The sequence below is a fragment of the Tympanuchus pallidicinctus genome, unplaced genomic scaffold (genome assembly GCF_026119805.1).
Source record: "Tympanuchus pallidicinctus isolate F22 unplaced genomic scaffold, pur_lepc_1.0 scaffold15, whole genome shotgun sequence".
Classification (NCBI taxonomy): Eukaryota; Metazoa; Chordata; class Aves; order Galliformes; family Phasianidae; genus Tympanuchus; species Tympanuchus pallidicinctus.
This window is the reverse complement of record NW_026294669.1, coordinates 7,315,847-7,342,985: the sequence shown is the minus strand read 5'-3', so window position 1 is coordinate 7,342,985 and position 27,139 is coordinate 7,315,847. Positions and strand designations below refer to the sequence as shown.

At 40.0% G+C, this 27,139-nt stretch overlaps 1 protein-coding gene across 1 annotated transcript; it reads right to left on the bottom strand.

Annotated features, from left to right (window-relative positions):
- Window positions 1-424: 424 nt before the first annotated feature.
- ACTR3 (actin related protein 3) lies at window positions 425-26,372 on the bottom strand. Its single transcript, XM_052676218.1, has 12 exons — window positions 26,186-26,372; window positions 12,370-12,425; window positions 9,500-9,624; window positions 8,865-8,975; window positions 7,318-7,413; window positions 6,443-6,550; window positions 4,682-4,825; window positions 3,825-3,998; window positions 3,205-3,297; window positions 2,569-2,694; window positions 1,650-1,733; window positions 425-1,369 (listed from the first exon to the last, which is right to left on the bottom strand). Exons 1-12 carry the CDS (start codon window positions 26,227-26,229, stop codon window positions 1,274-1,276), a joined length of 1,257 nt encoding a protein of 418 aa, XP_052532178.1. The 5' UTR covers window positions 26,230-26,372; the 3' UTR covers window positions 425-1,273.
- Between the last annotated feature and the right edge of the window lie 767 nt (window positions 26,373-27,139).

Sequence of the window (27,139 nt, the reverse complement as noted above, 5' to 3'; positions counted from 1 at the left end):
TGCAAGTAATTTCACTCAGTATATGAAGCCTTCTTCCTAGAAAGAATGAGAGAGATACTGTTTTCACTTCACTTTTTATCTACATGGTATTTTCTTGCAGAAAAACCAGAGATTTCAAAGGCAGAACTGTCTCCTGTATGCCACCACTTGAAAGGAAATGGAAAAAAAAAAAAACCAAAACCATTACAGAATGAAGTATATGAACAAACCTAACGATGGAGAAGATGTCAGATTTCTATAGGTAAGCGCTGTCCACATGAACATATCAACTGCCATTCTAGCAAGTTCACACTTCAGTTTATACAATGCACATAATGATTTCTACCTTACAAGCCAATCTTACTCTTCAAAAACCATAGCAGATACGTAGGAACCCATGCTCACAACTTCCCATGTAATGACATTAACAAGTCTGACACAAACATAAAAAGAAATTTTGTGCCTTTATTGGAATGGTGTTAGGCTTTAAATACACCAATTTTGATAACCTGATTATTTGGTTTTAATTAGAAATGACACTACAGAACTGCAATACTGGTCCAAGTCTTGTCTTTTCTTTTTCTTTTTTTTTTTTTTTTTTTTTTTTTTTTTTTTTGTTTAAGCAAGAGATAGAATGAAAACGCACCGAGTAATCAGAAAGCACTAGGCAGGCATCGGTTAATCCAAGATAGGAGCTTCTTAGTTCCAAAAGCACTCGCGTTGCATGGAACCCGGGATTTAGATTGGCTGTGATTTGCAACAGCTAGTTGCAGGAATCATGATGACTTTTTCTTATTTATTTATTTTTTTTTTTAATTTATTTTTCAAGATGGTCACTGGTAAATTCTTTTTTCCTCAAATATTACAGTTTCTTTAATCCGTTTTTTTTTTTCCCCTCAAAGTATAAAAAAGTAAGAAATATAAACAAACTCCAGCTCTGTACCCATGAAAGGGTACAACTGAAGCATTAGAGAGCTGACTATCTATACACTGTCAAATCCCATCAAATCTTGGATAATTCATTAATATACAAAATATCAGGGCACAGAAAGAACTAAAATCCACTTTGTTACGCACAGATTCAAATAATCAATCTAAAGAAAAAACGTGATCATTTTGGCTTTCCACTACATCCGCATGTTGAGACACTTATTAAAATAACCTTATTTAATTGTGTTTGGTCTTTTCCTTATTGTCAAGTCATGTTTGTTATCTTAATACCGGCCATCAGACAAACAAGTAATCAGAAAGACTCCTCCCCTCCTCCCTACTCCTGACCCCTGCAAGGTCAGCTTTAAGACATAACTCCAAACACTGGGTTGTGACGACAGATGCTAGGACCAATTTCTTCATAATCTTTTTTGGTATGGCATACTTGGTAGAATTCAGGCTGTAAGGAGGAAGAGAAAGAAGATCAGTGGTGTTCATATCTCGGCTTAACAATACTAACATTTATATAGCAAATGGGAAAAGCAGCAAACTTCTAAGCCTTTCATTTGCTTTTTCAGATCTTTGAAGCCTAATGCAAAAGCCTAGGTGCAACAGGTAACATTTGTTACTCAAAAATCATCAGAAAATCCCCAACTGCATTTATTATGAACTAAAGGAGAGATAAGAACTCCAAAAACACACGCAGGGCTCAGACATATTCAGCTTTATAGCTAACTTACTGTGGAAGCCAGCATTGATCCTCCAAACCAAACTGCATATCTTTGCATATGGTGTGTAATGACTTGTACATCAATGGGTTTAGGCTGCAAAAGAAAAAAAAAAAAAATGTATTTAAATATACTTAATTCTCAGCGTAGAAAAAACAATCATTTCAAAGGACCGTATATTCCAAGTTTGCCTCTCACAAACTACCATTTTCCTAAATGCTGGGTATGTAAATATATGATTAGTTTTTCAGTTGTACAACTCTGACTAAGAACGAAGTGGTGATTTCGTAGCAAGAGCTATTTATGTTATCAGATATTAAAAGATACTTGCATTCATGCTGGTTTTCTCCTAAGAGCTCTGCTCCAGTTCCTCCTGTCTGATTATCCGCCTTCAGTTTTCTGCTTAATTTCCTCAAAGTACTGTTTTTCAATTGCAAAAAAAAAACAACCCCATACTACTTACTTTAAAACAAAAAAACCAACCACTTTATAGAAACATGTTTTTAAACTTGTCATGATTTTAACAACATATTATTTGCAAATTGATTAAAAAAACGTAGCTATAACCAATAAAATCATAGCTGTGCTCAGAATCACAACCTAAAGCCTGTCTTAGAAATAGAGATGAGAACATTACTGGAGCTAGGAAACTGTATAACAAACTTCAGATTTGTCTACATGGCATATTACAAAGATGCACTTAAAAATAGTATTGTTTGAACTTGTCTAGTTATTTCAATCATTAAAAATGAATGAGAAAATCCCTTCATTCTTGCCTTAAAATAATTTAAAAAAAATTAACCTGTTAGTGTCATCTATGTATCCTGAGTTAACAGAAAAAAATGCAAACAGCAGATCAGAGGTCAAAAGTAGAAGGAACCCAAATTAAGGAGAGAGATTCTTGTTAAATGCATTAGCTACAAGAACTAACCTTCAGTCTGCCACCACTAAGTTCTTCACTAAGTTTCAGTCTGGCATCAACAGTTCTTTTCAAGTCTCGCTGTAAACGGCGCCCAAAGTCCCTGAACATGGTTGAGCCTCCAGAGAGGACAATATTCTGTTTAGAGAAAAAATGAATACATTAATTTTTAAATTGTATTATATTTCTAAAAATACACATCTCCAGTTTTATCCAGTTCTTAAATTCTACAAGTTTCCTAATTTCTTTTTTGTTGGCTTTTTCTTTTAAACAAATTTACAAACATCCAGCTGTGCTTTTACCCTGTTTTAAATTATTTAACACCTGAAGCATGAGAGAATATGAATTCTCAAAGAGGCTATCTTGTTAGAACTGTCTGTGATTTAAAATCCATTTATAATTCAGCACACCTCATTTCTTTGGCTCAGATTATAATTTCCTTTATTTCATTAAAGTTCCACTTGAGCAATGACACATCCCCTTCTGAAAAAATTACGTGAACGTAAAGCCTTCTGCCTTCCAGAAAAATGGTTTACTTTCTACTTTTAAAATACTTTCTTTCTTAATCTCGGCTTCCAACAGATTTCAACACAAACTCCCATCCTCCCAGAACAAGTACTACAGAAAAATATCACTTCAACTACTGACCTTATACAGAGGACGTCTAACATCAATGGGACAATTCTGAATAACTTCATCTACTACTTCTGAGATTGGTTGCGTAAAGTCAGGATTAGCAAACTACAGTCAAGAATAAAAACAGCCAGGTCAGCATGCAGAACCACATACAGCAAAGAAAGGAAGGCCAAAAATAAGGGGAAAAGAACAAACCATGCTACTACATTGGGGCTGTAGTGAAAAAAAAACTAATGGACTAGATACATTAGCTGTATTTGCTGCCATTTTCAAAAAGTTTGAAAGAATATTAAACTTGAAGTATCTGTTCTGTCAGTTATTCTCCTAAATAGCTTTTGTTAATCACAACAGGTCAAAGAATACATGCCCTTCCAGATCACAAGCACTGAAGAAAAATACCATGACAAAAAAACAACTTTTTGATTGGAAGGAGTCAGTGCAGGGGATAGCTTTATGCTTAAGATTTCCCTACGCAGGAACAGAGATTAACGACACCCAACATCTGGTATCTTTTTAGAAACAAAGAGAAATGTTAAACTTGCTTAAGCATTTCAATAATTTACAAATACTATTTGTAGGGAAACATTTAAAACGCACCTAGAATGAAGTAAAGACAATTCATATCAATTTACCTCAGGATGGAAAAATATCTCTGGTCCCAGGAATCTCTCATAGCCAACATCAATGGTAAATTCTTTCTTTGAGATAGCATTAATTCCAGTATACTGTTTAATCCACTTTGTACCATCTGTGTCATACTTATTAAATTCTTTTACTAAGTCAGGGCAAACATAACTAAAACGTTCCTGAAAAGTAAATGTGTACAGTTCCAAGGTCATACAGTGTTTTCTGCTATTCATTAAAAAAAACATACTTTTAGAAGAATAGTAACTCTTTCTTAAAAGCTTTGAAATTGGTAAATACAGAATCTGCCTCAAAAACTGAACTGATATCTACTGCATACAGTCTGACGATGGCTCTGCTAGCAAAGATCATTTCTGTGTAGCACTGAAAGCAGCACATCCTGCTGGGTTAAGTTACTTTCTCCCCCTCCCCCCCTTCCCCCCAGTCTCTATAACATTAAGTGAGTTCTAAAGTATACTGCAGAATTGCCATAGAAACAATGCTTAAGCCTACTTGAAGTTGAATATCTTTCAAGATAGCTTTGTACTGTAAAAAAGAACACATCAGTACTAAGCTAGAACAAGAGTAATTACACCTCTTTACATTACACATCCCACTAAGAATACTTTCTACTAATATTACGATAATAATAATTATAATAAAGGGGGAGGGTCATGTGAAGACTGAATCCTGGGCAAAAGAGAATATAACTCAGTAACACATCTTAAAATGTATGTGCTTACTGTTACATAGATATTTTTATATTCATTAGAAACAGCAATGTTAGGTGGAAGGAAATGATTTTAAGCAACTGCTATCAAACTCAACTCTAGAACAGCTTTAACACTTGCAAAATTCACACTACCTTCACTGCTTTAGCTGTTTCCAAGGATTGCTCAGGAGGAATTCCTACTTCTCGCTCTCGCAGCAGCTGCTGAATGAAGTATGTTATATCTCGCCCTGCAATTGGAATGTGTTTGATACAGCTGCCAATCACGTATCCTTCAGCCTGTAAATAAAATTAATTGGGAGAAAGACATTGATAAGCATTCCTTCCAACAAAGACTAGAAACGAGGGGGAGTCACAGAGTGTCAACTCCTGTTCACTACCTGTGATCATGAGATTCAAGCCTTTAAAAGCTGGCTCTTAAATACCTGAAGCCCACTTCTCAGGAGGCCTTATATCACTCGGTGAAGTGTTTTGCTTTGCATTTAGTTCATAATTATTAAAAGGTTAGAAGGAAGAGAAAGGTCACTGACACATAAAACAGACAGATTGCTATACTCACTATTCCTTGGCATATATTTTCTCCTTAAAATGAGGGTACTCTTACCAAAAAGGTCAAGGAGCCAAATAGCATGCAGTATTACTTTAGAATAAATGATGTGGCTGCATAGTCACAGTCACGATACAACTCACGTGAACCAAGATTAATTTTCTGTGAGCAAAGGGAAAACGCATCATTTGAGCCCATTAACTGAGATGGCTTATAGCATCAGGCTGGCACAAACTCATCCATCAGTCTACCCTTACAAGTCATACTCATCCTAGAGGACAGTACTGGGACAGTGAAAATATCCAGTCTAAATGCAGAAGCCAGAAGCACTCAAAAAACTCCGCAACACATGAAAAGTTCAATGTAAATTCATACTATTGTCAGTACAAACAGCTAAACAAGCTTTGAAATCCCAAATTGTTTTCTAAGGCTTATTAAAAACACGCCATCTCACACTTAACCACTGTGAGAATGAGAATCATTAAGAAATTTCTACATTACAGCATAATTTTAATCATAGTCTAAACTATATTTTGGTATAACAAATAAAAAACCACCTCAGGTTACTGCAGCATGATAATGCTTTAGAATTTTTACAGACTAAAATCTATACAATCTAGCTCCATTTTTCTAACAAAAATGTTCCTGGTGCCCAGATTTACGTTTACATCCTCAATGAAAGATGGGCACTGGAAATAAAAGACAACTATTGAATGCTGCCATTATAAAATTTCTAATTCCTTTTGCAAAAGGAAACACACACCATAAGAACAATAATTTGTCAGTTAAACTACAGATATATATGTTAAAGTAAATGATCACACTAATTTCTGGTTTTGAAAACAATATATAGAAACAGATATTCAACATTATCTTTTTTTTTTTATTATTCAGGTCGGAAATGACACAGAGGGAGAAAAACTGGAAACAATATGAAATACTTAAGGGCAGATGTAACATTTTATTATAAGCTGACAGAATTAAACAGCAGCTTCCAAACTTCTTGGTCTGACTATTGCAAAGAGCACACTGACTCTTATGAGCAGAAGAGGCTGCAAATATGATAAGGCAATGTGATTTCACTGATCATTTAGCACAGCCTTACAAGTTATCTTTCAGGATCAGTCAATTGAAAAAAATACACTCTGACTAGTTCAGAGTGGGGAAAAGTTCTTCCAAGTGTTCCTGTGGCACAAAATAAGCAACAAAAACCCACACCTCCAACCCTGGGAACTGTCTGACACTTCTCACGATTCCTAGCCATATTGAGCCTGTATGAATGAAAACTTCAGAGAAGTTGAAGGACAAACTGCTCTCCTGCTGTTTCCATAGCCTTTAAGTATACTTACCACAGGAATGACATGAGTGACACCATCACCACTGTCTATAACTGTGCCAGTCAGTGTCCGTTCTCCTACTTGCCTTGACGTCCAAGATGCAGCTAAGGCAAGGACAGCCTTGTAAAAAGAGAACACAGAAAGTGATTCTTAGTAAAAACACTGCACTGCAGATGTCACAGCTTGCCTTCTGATAAGCCCCAGCTAATGAGCATTCCAGGCATTTGAAAATGTTTTATTTTACATTAAAAAGTACTTTCTTCCTCTTATCTCCAAGTTACAAATTTCCAGTTCAAGTGTGATTCTTGGTTGTTCTGCAGGTTATGAACAAACATCTCCCAGAATTACATTACCCTTTCATATCTAAAATGCACTGGAACAAAATAAGTGCCTTCCTAGGACAGCCTGAAGTATTTTAGCATGTGTTTCAACAGGAAAAACCTTCGTCTGAAATCTTGTTTACCAAACAAGTTCCATTAGTCTGCTTTCAATTTTTTCCCCTGTTGACGGAAACTCCCTCTTAGCAGTTGCTAGTGAAAAGTGTTTGAAATTCTCTTGTGGTAAGGAAAACTAATTTTGTAATGTGTGTATACAATAGCTTTCAAACAAACAACTGCAGAAGCATAGCTTTTGCCTTCTTTTGCCTTCTGATGCTTTTTAAGCACGTTCAAAATAAAGACCATTTTAGCTACTTCATCTTGAAAGGGACACAGCATTTCGCCTACTACCACAATTGTAGGGAGCTTTGTTTGTGCAGTAAGAGCTCTTACTCTATACCTAGAGCTGAGTAACATACCTAGATAAACATCTAGCAGTGGAAATGGTGACCAAAAGCACATAAGAATGCTCCAAGAGTCACTCAAGATTTTAAATAGCTCTGCTCTTACCTGAACAGCAATATATAGTCCTGGAACATTGAAAGACTCAAACATGATTTCAGCAGTATATTCTCTATTTTCTGGAGTATTTAATGGAGGTTCAGTCTATGAAATAAAGAAAGACATTTTACTTGCATTCAAATTAAACACTTCAACTTCTCTCAAAAATCACCTAGAGCTAAGTTTTGAAAGATGAGTCATTCAAGAACAGCATGTAAAAATAGTCAAGTGCAAAAGGTGCTGTTAAATGCAAATGGTGTAATGAAGAAAACCAAGGAACACCCATGACACGAACAGAATTATTACAAGTCACACTGTAAAAGCACAATGATTTGAATGCAAACAGAAAAAGCAGAAATGAGAAACGTTAAACTAATTACTGTTTAAGAATTTACATCGGTGGTCCCATTTATGGCTTGGTCAGCTTATTATAATACATGCTTTCACAAAGAATCAAAGACTATAAACCTAAAATATGTCAAATGCAAGGCGTCAGTACACAAAGTTAAAAAGAAAAATCAGAAATTCACTGAAAAAAAAAAGCTATTTTTCTTCAACAGGCAATGATTATAGAACAAAAGTTTATAGCTGAAACGTGCTTAATAGAGCAACTGACAACAGCACACAACACTATAACATACTGTAGATTTTGTAAAAGTACCATGCATATTAGCAGCCCTCTCCTCTAAAAGAGCATTTTGAACAGTACTCTGAGAAAAAGCATCTATCTTTTGTTGCATCAACCACATAAGTGTAAAGACAGGAGGGAATCAGACTCTTCATAAAGGTGGCACAACAGGAGGTCATGGAGACCAACAGCCACATGGGAAACTATTTATCAGGAGGGAAAAAAAAGGCAGTGTGAGAGTTGGTGAAGTAGTGGGAGAAGAGCCCACATTATGGCACCTCAACCCCTGGAGACAATCAAAGCTTGGATGAAGGGCCCTGAGCAACTAGATCTAATTACATCTTCAAGAGTGCAATTGTGTTACAGTTTCTACAAGAACAACCAATGCACTCAGCTCCAAACTTGTGCTACAAAATTCAAACTTAAAAGTACTGTTATTTCAATGGCTTTAAATGAAATGCTAGGGAACAGGAGAGGCTTCAGAATATCTGACCTCAATTCAAACCTGATATGTCCGTGTACCACAATCAATCCTTCAGAATTTCATAAAGAAATGACACAAAATTTCACCCTAGATACACTATCCAGGTGGCAGTACTATAAAAACAAAATTCTTGCAATTATATGTAGTCAAAACCTAGAGATGCTCAATGCAAGCACCACTGCTGAGTTCAGTGCATACATAATAGAGGGAGAAGACAGAAGTGCGTTGGTGTGAAAGAAAGCTTGCAGTTGAGACTCAATGGCCTTCAGCATTTTCAGAAAGTTAAAGAAATGTGAATGTGATAAGCCAAGCTAGGAAATTTTGTGTAATTTATATTTCCTTTATTTTTCAAGATAAGCACATTCATATTTGAGAATTGTTCCACAAATCAGCACAAAACCTTTGTCATATACTATTTCATAGGCACAAAATCATTTTACCTACCAAAAGAAAATAATGGTCCTCGGGTTCTGCCCTTAAATACTTAAAGATTACTTGCTCCATAAACCTTTCCATCAGGTCCCAGTCTTCAACTATACCATGGCGGATGGGCCACTGTTACAGAACAATAACAAAGTGTAACTGAAAACAAACTTAAAAAACATTGTTTTCAATTGCATTAGAGGTACATTATCAACGCCTAAAAACCCTGCATTAGGTTGTCCTTATCCCAACCTGACATCTATTTGAAATTCTGATCTTGAAAATACAATATGTTAAGTGTTTCTCAGTACAACAGAATGGTGGTACCAGGAATAGTGGTACGAGGACAAACCATGGGCCAGTATCCTGATTCTGAATGGCTGATAGATTCTTTCTTGTTCCTTGAGATGTTCTATCTCCTCCTAACAGTCTCTCAGCCACTCATCAATTCAAAAGAAATTTGTTGCTATGAAATACTGTGGGGTCCCTCCCCCAGTTCCCACAGACTCCTGAAGGTCAGCAAAACTGATTTAATATCAAACGTTTACAATAGTTTATAAGAAAATAAGATTACAATTCCAAAAGCATTTCCAAGCTTTTTATTGTATGCTTGGCGATTTCTAAGAGTAGTGGAAAATCCAAATGTCGTTCAGTACCTTGGTTGCATAAGTTGGTTTTTCTATTGCTTCATCTCCAATAAAGAAGTCTAAATCATCAACACCTTTCAAAACCCTTCGTTGTGCCTGATCAACCACTTTTGCTGATTCTTTGATAGCAATACCTTTAACAAAGAAAACAAATGGTATCTTAGATTATACATTCAGCACTGAAAAAAAAAGGAATCTTAGTATTGTGAAATAGGAAAATACTGCAATTATATTCATCTTTGGCTCTGGCATAAGCACAGAAAAGCTGATACACTAATAATTTATACTACAAATCTTTCACTTCAAGGAATAACTGGCAAAAGTTAAGAGACAGCACCTTGGTAATTTATTCTTCCACAACAATTACTCATTGCAAATAAAGAAAAAAAAAAAAAACAGAAATACTGCTAAGACTAAACATGGGACCTAGGGAAGATAGATCAGTGATGAAATACCTCAAGAACACAGGTGACTTTATCTCTCCTCTTTTACATCAACTCCCAGACTACCAGGGTCACAGCGCCAGCAAAACCTACTGTATTTTTTCCAAGCATTAAAATACAAGTGGGAAATTTGCAGAAATAAGAACCAAGCATTAACATCAGCCCCTTTACTTAAAAGTTGTCCTCTGAAAACTCTCTCAAATGCATAACTATTTCAATCCTCACCTTCACCTAAGTGCTGTTTGATCAGAACCAAGACAAGCTCACAGAGCCTGAGGTCACACACAGCTACAGGATTTGGAAACGTGTAGCACGTGAGGCTAATGCACCCCAGTGCACTGGGAAGCCACATTCTTCTCCCCTTTCCTTCCTTCTGTGCAGCAACAGAAGAGCTGCGCAGCCAGTGAAACTGAAGTGTTGCAGAAAACTGAACAAAATATGACAAAAAGCATTATTTTGAGCTCCTCAGGAGGAAAACTGCATCATACCACAACTTCTGTAGCAGCTTACAGGAGAGGAAAGAGGAAGCAAGAGGGTGGGAGCCAAAAAGCAGAGGGGTAGGTAAATAGAAGCTGAATTTGTGCAGGAGATGTTGCAAGGCCAGTGTTTGCTGCAAGCAAAAACAGCATCTTGCCAAATATTTTTCAGGGCTTGCAGACTCGGGGACAGCTTTGCTGTCCAGATGTATGTTAACTTCAAGATGTATGTTTCAAGTAAGTCATCAGCACTTGCCACAGCATTCTGAAAGCTTTCACATCCCACGGGCTTCACCCTGCTGCAGTCTGAGAGATCTCAACACAGCTGGTCAGTGCTGGTTGTGCAAGTCAGAAGTGAGAAGTTAATAACCAGAATCGAGAACTACAGCATGAAAACACAAACAGGAACATAAACCTTGCTTTAACGGTGCTGAAGGTAGGCAGCACTCCAACATTACTGTAGTGCCTTTGGCACTGGCTGGCTTGGCACAATAATATGAATATTCAGGAAAAAAAATAATTTTCATGTTTAGCTACTATTCAGTTATTTCCCCCCTTTTTAATATAAAGAAAGAGTCATCTAGTACGTCAATTATCATAGACAATTTCAAATGTATAATAAATTTGGAGAACTCCTGGCTTACTGAAAGCTGACTATTTTAAAACAGGTCAGGATAACAGGATGAAATGAAAGAAAAATCAAGCAAATAATCTGCTAGATCTTAAAAGCAGGCAGCAATGAAAACACTGAACAAGTTTCCTCAAAGAACTGACCCATTGCATTCCCACTTACTTCACTTTTTATGCAAGCATTTGTCATCTCTACAGAAGCATATTCAGAACTAAGCCAAAACCACGATATAAAAGAGCGAGATAAAACTTTGTTAAGAACAGGAGTAAGATAAGCAGCAAGTGAGCAAGGGTGAAGGAATGCTGCTCCGACTGGTTCCACAGCAAGAAGTTTTTGAGAAGAAAAACAAAATGACCACATGGCCATTCCTGGAAATCAAAGATGAAACCAAAACACATCTTAACTGAATTATATTAAGAAAACAACATCAGAGCACCCTGACAAGATCCAGCATTTTGTAACATTTGAAGTTAATTGCTGTTATACTCTATTTTCAATTTCTCTAATGTGAAGAAAATCTTTCTGTGAAAACCACTTTTGGAAGCGTGTTTTGTATCCACCCAGAGAGCCTGACCTACCAGAAGTTCTTTTCTGAACTGACTGCACTTAAGCGTTACTTCCAGCACCTTTCCTGTTGTATTTACAAGGAAAATTGGGTGCACTGATTATTTTTTTAATCAGGATGTAATACTTGAGTACTTTGGCTGAGGTGAACAACAACAAAATGCCAAGTAGTGTAGAAGGTCACTTCTTTCACTTACATGAAGCATTTCTAAAGAAAACTGATTGAGCTCCACTCTCCAGACTGGAGCCACATCCCTTCAAGTAGCAGAAGCATTTCAGAAAACAGTGAGTAAATAAGCAGTTTTACATAAAATAAGTAAAATTACTTCTACATCTGCAAAATAATGAATGAACTAGCACAGCTGTGGTACTGAGATATACCTGGAAAGTGTAACAGCTAAAACCCCAGAGATTAAAATACTGTATTTTTTAATAATTATTTTTTCACTGGTTACGATCACCTGAAGTGTTTTCTGATCTATCAGCAGAGGAAGAACCTGCTAACAACAAATATAGCTGTGCTACTGTTTCACATTTGAATTCAACTTCCTAAGAGACTGAAATCATATTACTACACTATTTTAATGAATTTATCTTCTTAAATTGAGAATCGGTTACAAAAAGCAAAAGATCTGAAAAGACCTCTGAGCAATGACAATTTGATCATTACTAACTGCTCCTTTGTATGCAGATGCCATTGTAAAAAAAAATCACTGAACTGTTAAGTATAACATCAGTATTTAAACACGAGTAACAAATACTTACAGGAAGGAATAATAAACTGTGGCTCAGTGTTACCGGCATATCCGAGCTTCGTATACCTGTTAAGGCAAGAAAAGCTTAGGTTATAATATTTAATATCACAAACAAAGATAAGTCTTTTCAAAAAAGAAGGGAAATGTGATCATTTTCATGTGGAAAGAGAGGTATGTTCACTGAAAGCATTTTTGAGAGGTAAAGCAATGCTTACTATTACAAAACATTGCCGAGTTCTACTCAAGTGGAATTACACTACTAAACACCAAGTACATCATTCAGTTTATCAATGCTTAGGAGAAAAATACTGAAGTGATTGTTCCTGCCTGCTCAGCCATCAGTAGGTCAATCCAGCATATTTCCATACAAATAATGTGAGCTGTAGAAGCATATAGAAAAATTCCCCTTGCCCGTGGGCCACCAGCCAGGTGTGGTGCAGGACTGGCACCGCTCACACATGGAAAGCAAGAGAACAGCTACAGAGCTCTACCCACTGCACTGCCAGAATGTACTATGATAAATGATGTACCTATCCATAACCAAACACAAAAACTGACAAGATTACCAATTAAAAAAAGACTACTAAATTTACTGTACCAAACCTATCCAGCTGCTGGAAGCATTACAAAAGACTGGAGCAACACAGATTCCAAAACGTGCAAAGCAAGGAACACACCGAATTTCAGCAACAGCCTGCATAGAAGTACAAAAGACCTAACAGAGACTGCAGTTTCTTTATACTGATGGGTAGTTGCATCAACACAGTCAGCAAAAGCAAGGAGCACTACAACAATACCTCTACAATTCTCAGCAATGGAACAAAAACCTGGCAGACCTTAGGCAACACAGGGCAGCAGTTACTTTAATAACCCAGAAATCTGTGTCAACACTACAGCAAAGCACTAGGCAACGGCTATAGTAACAGGTTGGGCTTTCCCAGGCAAGAAGAGCTTCACAGGTTGCTCACGTTCCCAAACACCTATACAGTTTCTACTGCTGACAGTAACTGTGCACATCAGTGCAGGACCAGAAGTGCTATTCTAAAGACAGGATCAGGTGCTTAAACAGGACCTCTTCTGAAATGAAAAGCACTTTCAAGAGAAATGTTTTAAGAACTACAAAAACCATCTTCTCTGTGACCTGCTAACAGGTTATCGAATCAACAGAATATCTCAAGTTGGAAGGGACCCAATAAGGACCACTGAGTTCACTCTTGCAAAAACAGTCTGGTGTCAAATTGACCAACAGTAACCTGCACTAAACAAGGAAAGTCAAAATACAGTACTTAATGGAAGTGAGTTAAACACCAAAAAGAAACATACACTTCATGCAGAGATCAGCACTACGTACTGCTGAACTTGGGATAGGCAACCCACCCTTTGCAGACTCAAGTAATATGAAAACCATTTTTGCAATCCGTCTTAGCCTTTAGTTCCTAAAGGAAATCTCAAGTAAGAATTCCATAGTTTGATGCTTCTATAACCGTCAATGCAGAATAAAGCTTTCAGTTCTGAAAGAAAATGAAGAAGGCCAGCAAATACTGACTCACTCCCCCCACCTTGCCATGCATACCAGGAACTGCAGCACACAGGATTTTAAAGCTAACCTTGCAGAGGAACTTTGAACCCTGAAGGCTAAATACACTTCCCACTAAATCAGAAGTGCCTTCACAAGCAAAGAGAAATTTCACTGTTGGGCTGTTAAAGTTCATCTTTCAAAGCAAAGAAAAGCTGATCTGTTGCAGGTAATGTACTGTTTGGTTGCTTGTGGTGTTGGAAACCACCCAGCATACACACATCCAGCGAGCCAAAAACAGTCAAGCCGCATTTTTAAATAAAAAGACTCTATTCAGACATAAAATCAGCACATCTAAAAATAGTATGGCCTACTCAGCAGAAAAAAAAAAAAGTCTTCTGACACACGGGAAAAAGTTTCCCATTTTTAGATTTCCAAATAAGGAGAAAAAATACAAAGAAGAAAACCACATGGATTCTGGTGTCTGAATAACAAAGCATTAGTGCAGCAGCTCTCCAATGTAGCTCCTGGTGCAATGGTTCACATTTCCAGTATATCACAGTCTTCTTGCCCGGCTATTGCCTGCAGCAGGATGTCAGCTTCACCCAGCACAGGTCAGGGCAGTAACCCAGCCTCCCTCTCTGCCCCTTGAGGCATTTCCCTGCCTGCAGCGATTGGTGCCACTGGGCTCTGCACAGTGCCACGGCTGCCGTGGGCAGGGTAATGCACCAAGTGAACAGCGAGCTTCAGCAGCACATCACCACGTCCACACACACTCAATTTTCAATGAGGTTAGAAGTTTAAAAATATATAGAAGTGAATACAAATCCTCAGCTTTCTGAATATATAGTCTAATAAAAGCTTTCTTTAACTTGCTTTGGCAAAAAAAGAGTACTGCTCAGATTGATCTGATCTATTCTACCGTTCCCATTTGAAGTAAACTGCTTTTAAATCACACAGAGAAAGCAGCAGTACCTTGGGCAAGCTGGATTTTATATGACTTCCACAAAGCAGCTCACACACAGCAACATGTGTCTGAGTAATGGATGATTCACAGGGGAACAAGGCACACCCTGTCTTATACCGAAGAAATGCTGATATTAGGATTGATAAGGCAGTACCAACTGGGGATCACATTTCCCAGCATGTCACAGCTTTGCTTGTTGCTGCATGCACCACAAAGGCAACAGGAGCATCTTCCATGAAGGAAGGCAGACAGGTGGTCACAAGATATAACTCAGTTTTCCAACACCGAATTGGAGGCACTGAAGCAGTAGAAGAGGAAAGCACTGTGCAGCTTCATACAGAACACAAGTTAGTCATGCAGATTTGTATTAAAGTCTGCAGGAGAACTGACTGACAAAATCCCGAAGGTGAAAACTTGCATCCAACCTTCATAGTAAAGGTGGTTTCCTTTCTGACCATTTCTCCATCTGAAATGCTGAACACATTTTTGTGGGGGGAATATTCACCCCACAAAAAGGGGAAGTTAACGAAGGCTCCTCCACACTTTGCTAATCTGCAGCTCACCATCAACACAGGAGCATCTGTACAGTGCCACTCACCTCAAATTCACACCCTGGAATTAGAAAGGGGTTCTGTGCTGATCTGCAGGAGATTGCTGAAGGGGCAGACACAAGGCTCTTCACAAAGCTCTCTGCTGCACCAATGTGATCTCTCTCATTCCTGCTCTCTCACCTAGAATGGACATCTCTAAGGCTATGACATGAAAGCAGGAAGTTCACTTGAATGTTACTTACCTACCAGTAATGCAGATAACTTTAAAGTTGAAAGGAAATAACACTTAGAGCAAAAGCTTTAAGTAAGAATGTCATTAAAAAGCCTCTTGTCTGCAAGCCATGACCGTGTGCCCTTTCTCTTTTTTTTCCAGTCTGCAATAAATGTGATTTTGCATATATCCACCCAAATTAAACACCCTAATTCTACCACAACTGCAGTTCTAACAAAAGGCCAAGGAATTTGGGGATGACTGTTTTGCTAGATAATGTATCTGTCCTGTATTCTGAGAATTACATGAGGCACAGCAGCCCAACACAAGCCATATCCTACTAATTTTGCTGACAGCCCTTTGCTAAAACACAGATAGTCAAGTGCAGGCAGACAGGAAGTACAGTCAGAGCTCTGATCTCTCCTCAATGGATGCTTAATTATTTTATTCCAGCATAGCACAGACATGCATACCACAGAGACACGTTAGTTTTTGCAAGATGCAGCCCATGTGAATTTTGCAAATGCTACTGTGCCAGCGAGAGCAGCAACAATCATTGCGTATTACCCAGTGCACAGGACAACAACCTACCCACGTAAAAGAAACACACTGAATGGTTTAAAAGAAGCCATTCCCCTATAATATTTGAAACTTGATATAGATAATGAAGATCCTGAGTTCCAAGACTGGGGTTAAACCGAACTACTTTCCTCCAGTTTGAAGCCAGATGCTCAAGACTCCAGTGCTCCCGCTGTCCTTCCTGGCCAATTGCCACTGACCCCAGCAGCTTTTCTGATCCCTGGCCTGACCTCAGTCTCATTCCCAGCATTAAGGCTACTTCATGGATCCAACTCCAGGAACATAACTGAGAAATCAGTTGCATGGGACCATTTCTAAGAACAACCAAGAACAAAGAGAAGCTCCCAGCCAACAGGGGCTCAGTTACGTAAACACTGAACAGTGAATAATAATATCAAGTCTGTTGCCTTTACACTTGAACTGCCTTCACTAGCACAGCTTGCTGATCTTCTACTTAAAACCCAGCCTAATAGCCTCAGAAGATAAGGCAATTCTAAAGGGACACACACACGCTATATTTTCACAAGGGAATGAAATAAATCAAATGGCCAAAGTGCTAAGTTTTTACTAAAAAGGAAAGGGATTCTGTCAGTCTGCAGCCCCTTATAGTCTGCTCATGCAACCCAGCAAGCTGTTGCCACCTGGTAACTACAAGAAACACATGGAGTCCCACGCTGCTGAAGGAGGAATGCTGCACATCAAAACAAATAAATAACAAGGGTAACAATTTCAGCAAAAACAACTAAATATCCTTTCCTGTTTTAACTGGTACATTGTCACAGTTTATAAGTTATTAGCTGTCTTATGTCTTCCGATAAAAAGCTGACTTCAAAAAGCAAAAAACTTTTTCAGGAAGGATGAATCCTGAGCTTTTATACACAACGCCTCACCTGACTGGAAAGCCTGAACAAGCCTTTGCAGTTTTATTTGCTGCTTTTCTTCTTTTATCCTTCTCGAAATCCAGATGAGACTGAAAAATCTGGGAAGCAATTATTTCCTGAGCCCCCATGGAAAGAAATGACAGGAAATACATGGTGAAGCAAAGGAAAGCCATCCTGCCCCTTTAAAAAAGCTCCAGCACCAGTGCAAATTGCTTAAGCAGCAGCAGATCACCAGCAGTCCCCGAAGGAACTGATTATATTAGGAAAATGGGACTTGCATTAATAAGTTAGTATACTATCTCTTTTCAAGTGTCCTTGGTAAAACACAAGATAGCAAAAGTCTTTGGAATGAGTCATGCCCTTCACACCACTTTATATCTTCAGTGAATATAGCTCATCTTTCACACATCACTGCTTCACTTTTTTAATAGCAACTGCTTAGATCAAGTCTTAAAACATCCACTGATCAGTTGTTTCAAGGAATCAGTAGTGAGAGATGAAGAATTAGCTCTACAACTGGAAAAACACAAGGTTAGAAGTGCTCTTACAACCTTACATCCTGTTCAGGTATAGATGAGACACCATGGGGTGGTGTCCCCCCACTCCCCCCACAAAAATAAAAAAAGATTAACATCACTCAGCACACCTGGATAATGACAAAAAATGCCGTTTTTTTTAATTAGCAGCTACATCTACAACTCAAAGGAAAGACAGCACATTGTCTACGTGTGAAATGTAGCTTGAGATGATAACAAGAACAAAGTCATGGCCACACACAGAGGAACAGAACTCTCCAAGTGCACATAAGGAGCACAAAGGTGGCAGCAGCAGCACAGCCAGATACTGCAGGATATTCAGAGCATGTTCAGCTGCATGTTAAAACCGTCACCTGGAAAATCCTACTAGCAGCAGTCTGGAGAGGTGACAGCACTGCCACACAGCACAGCTCCTAGCTTTACTAACATTTGGGCAGAACAGAAGAGAATCTATTACCAAATTTGTTCCATGTTTACTTACATCAGTAATTTAAATAAAAATCCACCAACCACACCAAGAACTTGACTGCAGAGGTTCTCCTCTCCTCATGTAAACAGCACGATGCATTTATCATGAGAAACTCCACAGTACAAGTGAGTCACAAAAAGCATACCTGAAAAGCAGCTCGTATTTAAACACCAACAAAGTGTGGGTCAGACACTGATGGTAACAGCTCAGTATGCAGTCTCAGTCAATTTTATATATATGTGCTGTCCAACTCAGATATTTAATGCTAACATGTCCTTTAGCACAGAAAAGAGTTAGCTTTGCTTTCAATACATTTTCTTCAAAGTGAGAGAAGCAAAAGGCCTTGGATATTATCTTTGTGTAATGAAAGTAGTTTGTATTGGCAAAAGCAGAATGCTCTCTTTTTTCTTACTACTTCCTATGAGACCTTTCCACTAAATCATTTTAACAAGCATCTTAACAGTGCCTCTGTGTTACACCACACCCACACAACACGAACTGATATTGCTGGTGTTTTGTTTGGTTTTTTTTTAGTAAATGTTTTCAATTTGTATGTAATTTCTCTAAGTGCTTTTGACAGCCTCGTTACTCCATGTGAAGTGTCCAAACAGTGCAGAAACAATACCCCAAGTTCAGAAGTCATCACAACTAATCCCTCACGCTGTACACTTAGCTGTACATTTATTACGAGGAGGAGATTGACTTGGCAGTTCTCTGCATCATTTGCTCAAAATAATCCAAACACTACAGACATTTAAAAAAGAGAACAGATCAGCTATCTATAAATTTTCAACAGCTAAAGCAAGAAGGATCAACTCAAACACAATTTCTACGGACACAAACCACTTATCACCAGCACCTCCCTGCATACAGAATGGGCAGAACGTTGAAGCAACAATGCAGAGAGCCAGAGCTTACAGAAACCTGAACAACTGTGATGTTCTTCTCAACAAAAGCAGTGCAGCAGCTAAAACCATGGAGTTACTTCAGATTGAAAGAGAGAGATGATCATTTATCCAGCCCTGAATCAGTAAGTATTCTGTTGTCATCCCAATCACAATAGCAAAACCTCAGTAGCATTACTCTGAAACTCAGCAGGCCATCATGTCACAATAAGGAACTGAGCAGCCCACAGCAAGCCCCATGAGATATCCTGGGCCCAGAACACTGCCCACCACCCCCAGCAGGTAGCCAGGTGTTTGATATCAAGAATACACTTGCATTAAAGTACCAGTGTGCATATATATCACATTACACCATGCTTACTTCAAATGGCTTTGAATTAGGAACAGTTGTCTTGGAGAAAGATGTGCCCTACTGAGCCGCAGACAAAAATACATCACTGAATTTTGGTTTAATAAAAGAAGCAGGACTCATTTAGTGAGATCACTCACATTCTCAAGTCTGCAAATATGCAAGCAGTCAGACTGTGAAAGTTCTTGCAGATGATAAACAGCATGAGGAAACCTACAGCAAGTCATGACAAAAAAGTGAATACTGAAAAGACTGATGAGACGTTGCATCAAGCAAATTATTACCACTTGGATTCATTCAGTGGTAGCAGGATACAACTGGAACAGAGCATTAGCAGACAACCTCCTGGCTGCAGGCGGCCGTGCCAAACACAGCCGGCACACAGCTGCAGCCACAGGCAGCAATCACATGAGAATAATAAAGAGAAAAGAAGCCCCAAGGAGGGGAGAAAAAAAAAAAAAATCCAAGTTTACCCAGAGCTTTTCCTATGTCTAGGCTTAAAAATGCAAGCTCACGCTCAGAACAAGATGATGAAAAATGAATCCTACCCTACAGAATATCAGTGGATGAAATAATGACTTTTCATATTGGGTGTAATCATCCCTGGCAATCGATTCATTTAAAAGGAGTTAAAGAAATATATTAGCAGAACACCTGGAAATGACAAACTTCACCCTTACAAGTGCCTGTATCAGAGTTATTTTAACCACAGGTTTGCATTCAAAGCTGTATTTTTAAGGGTCTACTCAGTGATATCCATTGCATCTGTAGACCAACATATATCTGCTTTAGTTCAGCAACTACAAAGATCCCCTTTATCTAAGCAAAGCAAAAGATCAGAACATTTATTTATGATTACAATTTTATTTAGATTGCTTTTGGATTTAACTTTTTTCATTCAAGTCTTTAAATGAAGAATGTCCAATTATTAAAAAAAAAGTCAGAAGTCCAAGCCTTTTTACATTTCTTAAAGAAAGTCTGCAGTGACGTTTCAACATTTTGTTTCATCACGCTGAAATTTTCAGTTGCATAAACTAAAAGAGCAACTGTAGTGTGTCTTGCATGTGCCTATACAATAGCATAGGAGATGGATTACTACTCAGGAACTAGTGCAATATTTCTGAATTCACTGATACTGTGTTTTCAGCAATTCAGACGCTCTAACACGTATCACACTGGTGCAGCCAACATGCTTTCTAGGCAAAGCGTCCAGCCAAGGCAATAACCAACAACCAAGCAACAGGGAGAGAGCCTGCCCTGTGCCACCCATCCCTCCCTCAGGCCTTTCATCACCACCAGGGTCATGCTGAAGTCCTGCTTATTGTGCAAGCATCCCACACGCACAACTAGAAGCTGTGCTGCACATCAAAGGGACTCTGTTATCATTACATTCAGCCCATGGATCCAAAACAGTTTTGCCCTCCACTCAGAAGTGTTTCCCTCCATCCCACCCCTTGTCTTTTTCTTCTAATTTTTTAAATATCAAGCTTAAGTGGGAGAAAAGCAGGATCAGAAAGACAGAAGGGTATCATAAATCTCATCCAAAAGCACGTCAGAAGCCATGTAGCATGTAAACTGATTCACTGTAATGGAATTCCTATATAGAGAAAAAAAAAATATAAAGGAGACCGTGTAAGTAAAGAATACACATTTCAAACCCACTTCCAGTAATTCCTGATTATATTGCACATTGTGTCTTTATAGCATAACATGCATAGATGGTGATATACTAAACTAACAGACAACAGAGGTCACCATGGGTCCACAGAACTCATTTGCAATTATTCAAAATGGGTTTTGTTGTTGTTGTTTTCTTTTTTTAAAACCACAGAATTCAATCCAGCATAACACCTTTTTTTTCATACTAAGGATGAAGCATTTCCTCCTTCCTCCCTGACCACTCATTCGCTGGCAAGCAAAAGATGTTCTTAAAATCCTGGAAGCCTATTTTTCCATATTCCATTAAGGAATGACTGTGTTCATGCTTTCCGTCCTGAAAAATGACTTTTGGGATGACACAAAGTAGAGAAAATCATCCCAAAAGAGAATGCTTTTATGAACACTGGAACCTCTGAAAGGTCAGGATAAGACATCTAATGGAAATGTTAACTGTTAGGATATCATAGTGCTGAAATAATACATAAAACAGCAGTTAGGATTTGAAAATCTGTAGAAATAGCCCATGTTTTAATGTTTGGAAAGGCTTTTCTAGGCCTGACGTAAGATAAAGTTTAAGGAAATTTATGTCAAGTATCTAACATGTTAAAATATAGGCTATTCCTCCCCTTTACCTTGGTGTTATAGCACTGGATTTCTCACCTCATAATTGCTGCCTATTGAAAATCCAATAATCTTCGTGGATGTCACGCACTGACACTACCAGGTCAAAACCAAAAAGAGAAATAGAGCAGCACTGTCTTGTCATCATTTTTCCCTTTAGAAAGCACTCAACCAATAAAAACTTTGCTCTATTTAAGAGTATGAAGATACACAGGTGTTGCATAAAGATTAACCAGAGAAGTAACTGCTCTGCTGCACACACCCCCAAGGAACTCACAAAGACACAGCTCCAGCTGAAGTGCCATACACTGCACATCAGCTTTCCTTCATTTGTAGGAAAGCTGGTTACAGGAACTCCACAGGAAACTAGCAGGGAGACAATTATCTCCCCAGTAAGTTGGTAGCTTCAAGACAGCCTGGAAACGCTGAACAGCCTCCATCTCCCAAGCTCTAAACTGGCTTCGAGGGCCTCAAGTACTTCCTGTGTGAACAGCATAGCATGGATTCTTCAAATCAGCACTGAAACCTTCAATTCTCCCCTAGAGTACAGGAAAGAAAAGGAAGAAAAAACACACTCATTTCTGTAGCCTGTATAATGGAAGTAAAGCAGGAACCAGCTTGACATATCAGAGGAGACGCCAAAAAGGAACTACAAAAGATATTTCCCACACAATCACGTAATTCCATTTACTCAGAAGACTAACATATAACCATGCCTACAGAACAAATTCTGGGGTACATCACAAGAAAGTTACTCACTGACAACATGCAAATATGGGTTGCTAATGGATCCACCTGAGAGGTACAACTGCATAAAGCCTGTAGAAAATGGAAGGGTTAGTACAGAAAATATAAATGCTTCCCTACACATTGCTTTCACTTCTAAAATTAAGTTCTCATGCTGGACCCACCGTAGGTTACACAGCCACTTACTTCAGTACAACTGTAGAGGCATTAATTTGAACGCCTGCAATTAGCTGCCACCCAGATGAGCTAATTCAGTGTTACACAAGTTCATACTAAGAAAAAAATTAGTTCACAACAGTTACAGAAAGACAGCTAAAACCTAGATGTCAGCCTAATCAATCTCAATTCTGAAGTGGCGTAGGAAGAGCTTTTAATCACGATTTTCAGGCTGTTCTGTACTCACCCATAGAGACTTCAAGAATGATTGAAACACACAAAAATACAGGGTAGAAGACTACAGAGTAAGAGGCTTTTCCTTTCTTTGATGCGTTGTTCATAAACCTTATGGATATAAATCTTTTTTGCGTGTGTTTTAAAATGTACATAATCCTCACACACACTAATTGTGAAGCATAATTCATAGCATCATCATCATAATAATCCACCAGTGTTTGAGACTGAGAACTGGAATTCTGGACATCTAAAACACAGGCGCTACTTCTCAGCTCACTACTGAGGAGACAGGGTGCCTGCATTGTGGGGAGAGAAGGGAAAGAAAAGGATTCACAACAGCCAAGTTAAATCACACTCAGTATTAACATGGACAGTGACTTCCTGACTAACATCTACAACCTTGTGTTACAACTGCAATATACTTAAAGCTATGTCAGCCAACTCAATTATAGGAAGAAATAACTGTTTTTAACAACTGCTTTGAACTAATTGAGCTCTTCTGATACGTCATTTCCACATCTGTAACCTCATTATGTAATTAAGGAGAAAAAGCTTCAAATAAGTAGGCAGCAATCAGGTATTTACCTGCTCTTAGTAGGCACTCATTACCTTGTTTTCTAGATAGCAGGTTTGGTCAAGCAAAGAATGCACAGGAACTGGAATTCACCTCTCCAAATAACAAGTGTAACACTGGAAGAATTATCGCTGCACCCATAATCTGACTGGCATGTCAGAGACTTCACTCATTTGCCAGCTCCAGCTGCATGACTGCACCTGGACCATCCCGAAAACATTTGACTAACTGTTAAAACACCAGACAACAGGTAGGGCACTCCCTCCATAGCCCTTTCTGTGCTTTGTTCCCTTCATGCTTTGTAAGGGGTTCTTAACATACGGATAATCTGTGCAGGCTGATGCTGAGAAGCACAAGTGAGCCACCTGCCCCCTCTCTCAGCTTTCTCCTTCTCCTCAATGTTAGCTGGAAAAAAAATAATAAAAAAAAAACACATCAACCACTCACATCAAACTGCACCCAGGTGAACCTGTGCCTACATGCACGACATGCACAGAGGAAGATTTGCTCTCCAAAACGTCCTGTACTTATTGGAAAACTTGGGCACAAAATCTTGCCTGCTCTTAGCAACATAGCTCCTTTCAACCTTTTTGTATTGATTATACTTTCTAAGTCTCTCCCCTTGTTTTCAGGGTCTCTCTCTAACTTGTCTTGCCTACCAAAATCAAAGAGAGAGACAATGCCATAGCTGAGACCTCAGCTGATCTTCACAGAGCACACTTATATATTTGTGTGTAGCAACCTTGCTTATACAAACAAAGTGAGATGGGGCAGGGAGGGGTGAACCAGAAGACAAAAATAAAAAGAGAGGGAGAGTTGCACTGGGAGATGCACTCAGTGCAATTATGCTACCACATCCTATTTCACTACTGCTACTATTTCACTACATCCTTTTTCACACTTGTTTCCCCTTTGTCTCAGGCATTAGATTTTCCCTCTCTTCAATTTGTTAATTCACCACTTCACACCTTTATCTACCAAAATCAGCGAATTCAAACATGCCAAATTCTCTGTCAGTTTCCAAAATTTAAAGTCTCCTTCCACAATTCTGTGGAACAGAAGAAGAAAGAGGAACCTCACACTATGAAATGCATCAGAAACAGAACTCAAGAGAGCAGAACTGTTTGTGTCATTTTCAAAGAAACACAGACTGACAGTAAAACAGCACATCAGAGAGATCTCTGAAGAACAAAATAAATAAGATAGAACAGTAGGGAGATTTGGTCAGCAGCATACAACTGAACATTAGAGCATGCCCTGCACAATGAGGTTGACTAATGGTGCACTTACGTACTTTCTCCAGGAAGATTTGTTCTTAACTCAGGTCCCTGGGTATGCCTCTCACATCAAGAAGACAGTGTGGTTTCTTGCACAGCTGAATTCTATCTACTATGTTGCTTCCGGCTAGCATCACTAGAAGCTCTGATCAAATTGCCTGACTCTAGTAATTACAATCTCTACTTTCAACCCTCCCCACCATGCCCACTAACCATATCACTCACAGCTCCTGGCTCCATCACCTCCACTGCAGCCTGTTCCAATTCACTATTACTCCTTCTGGGAAGAAACTTCCTAATATCCAACGTGAACCTCCACTAGTGGAACCTGAGGCTGTCACATCTCATTTTATTACTCATTACCTGGGAACAGAGGCCAATCCATCATATTATGCCTGTATTGCTTCCAATACATGCAAACCACATGCTCTCATTCCTGCTGCGTTTATCCCACACGATTTTCGGGTTTTGCTCTTGCTCTAACTATAAATATGACTTCTGTACACAAACATTAAACATACAGACACTACAGACATATACAGCTGCTCTTCTTGCAAGAGAATTACTAATATCTTAAACCAAACACATTCTTTGGAAGAGAAGATGAGGACGTGCTTTCAGTTTCAGATGAGCACATCCCTTCTGAAGTGTACTGTTAATATCTACCCCTAGGCTGCATTCACTCAGAAACGTCCCCCATTACTTGCAGGAAGACAGACGAGAAACAAAACAGAAAGACAAGCTTCAGAACCATCAGCGCTAGCCAAAGAGGAGCCCACACACCAGTACTTCTCCTCCCAATAAGAACCCAACACAGAAGGGCTCAAACGAAACATTCTGTCTGTACAACCGCACTGCAGAGAGCGGCTGCGGCGTGGTTTTCACTTCCTGAGCGCTGCTGTGAGCTGCCAGTGACCCCAGCAGCACCCAGGCCGTGCTGCAGCTCCGCAGGGCACCCAGCACCCAGTGGAGGAGCCGAACCCGCGGAGCTCCCTCCCTAAAGGGCCGCGCTTCACGCGGCACATGGCCGGCACGCCGTCCTCTTCACCTTTCTGCGCGCTGCCAAACAAAAAGAAGAGTTTCTAAAACGGATTTGCTTCAGGTTTGACACTGAAAACTGCCTTATAAGGTATAAAAGCCTGAAAGCAGGAAGAGGCTTTGACAAAACTAAGGAAGTTCCTCTGCGCTTGCTCACAGGCGGGGGAGGGGTTCTTTTCTTTTTTTTTTTTTTTTTCCTTTTTCTTCTTTTTTTTTTTTTCCTCCCCTTCCACTGAGAGAAGTAACATAGGATAAATGACACGAGCCGCACGCACAGAAAATCACCGCCACGAGCGCGGCCGGCCGGCAGCTCCGAGCAGCGCGCTCCGCAGCAGCAGCAGCGCCGCCCGCCCCCAGCGGGGCTTCCACAGCGCCCGGCACCGCACCCGCAGAGCTGCAAGCAGCGGGCACGGCGCCCGACAGCGGATGGGGCGAGGGGAGCGCGCCGCTATCCCGCCCGGCCCGGCCCTCCCGTGCCGCCGCACGCCCCTCGCCGCCATCTCCGACGGCAGCCGCCCCTCCCCGCCGGAACCCGGCTGTCAGCGGTGCTCACCCCGTGCCGCAGTCCACCACACAGGCCGGAAGCCGCCCTGCCATGCTCCTCGGTAGCGACGGTGCTGGGGAACGGCGGGCAGCCCTGGGCACGCTCCGGTTTCGCTCGGCTCCGGCTCGGGGGGCGAGGGCACTTCCGCAAGGCGGGCGCTCCTCCTCCCCGCCCGCACGCACGGCCCGGCGAGCCCAAGATGGCTGACCCGCCCCTCCCTGCGCGCGGCGGCGGCGAGGGCGGGCGCGACAAACTCTCGCTGACGTTCGATCTCGTGGTCGCGCCCCTGCGCGGCGGTGCGAAGTGGAGCGGGCGGGAGGCTTTTTGAAATCTCAATTCCTGGCTGCCTGAAGGACTCCCAGAAGGAAGGCGGGGAAGACTGTATTTTAATGCCGGAAAGCCGAGAGAAGGCGGGGCAGGCTTCTGTGGTGGGAAAAGAGTGCTAAAAAAGACAAGATGATGGTTTCCTGCAGCCTTTGCCATTGCGGCTTTAGACAACTGCCCCTGCCAGGGCGTGGAGAGCCTTTCCCATAGACACTGTCATCAAAGGGCAAATGCAGAAGTCTCACTCTTTCTTCTGCTTTTTAGTGTTTCCAGAATTGCTACAGATGCTCCCTGGCTTCCTTCAGCACTGTTCACAAGTAAAACACTGCCGTGGGAGAGAACCAGGTGCAGCTGACTGCCCAGTGTCCTGCTTGCCTTCTGACATTGGAGTTCCTCAGACATCTCCTTACCAATAGGCATCCAAAGGAGCAGTCTGAGGTCCCCTTCTTACCCTCCTGTCCACTAAATAAGACCTCTATGCTGCTATCTCAAGTCACAAATCATGGGCATTGCCTGGGTCAGCCATCCCAACAAAACCACCAAAGGGATGGATGGCATGCACCCCTTCTTGTGTTTGGTCGTAGGCCTGGGGCAGTGCTTTGAGGCAGGCTGGGAGGCTGTTTCTGACTCAGGATCATG

Coding starts and splice junctions, on each gene's coding strand:
- ACTR3 (XM_052676218.1), bottom strand. CDS start 26,229: ATGGCAGGGCGGCTTCCGGCCTGTGTGGTGGACTGCGGCACGGG. Junction 6,551..7,317: donor GACTATATATTGCTGTTCAG/GTAAGAGCAGAG, acceptor TCTTTTTACAAG/GCTGTCCTTGCCTTAGCTGC. Junction 4,826..6,442: donor TCACTCATGTCATTCCTGTG/GTAAGTATACTT, acceptor TTTTATTTACAG/GCTGAAGGATACGTGATTGG.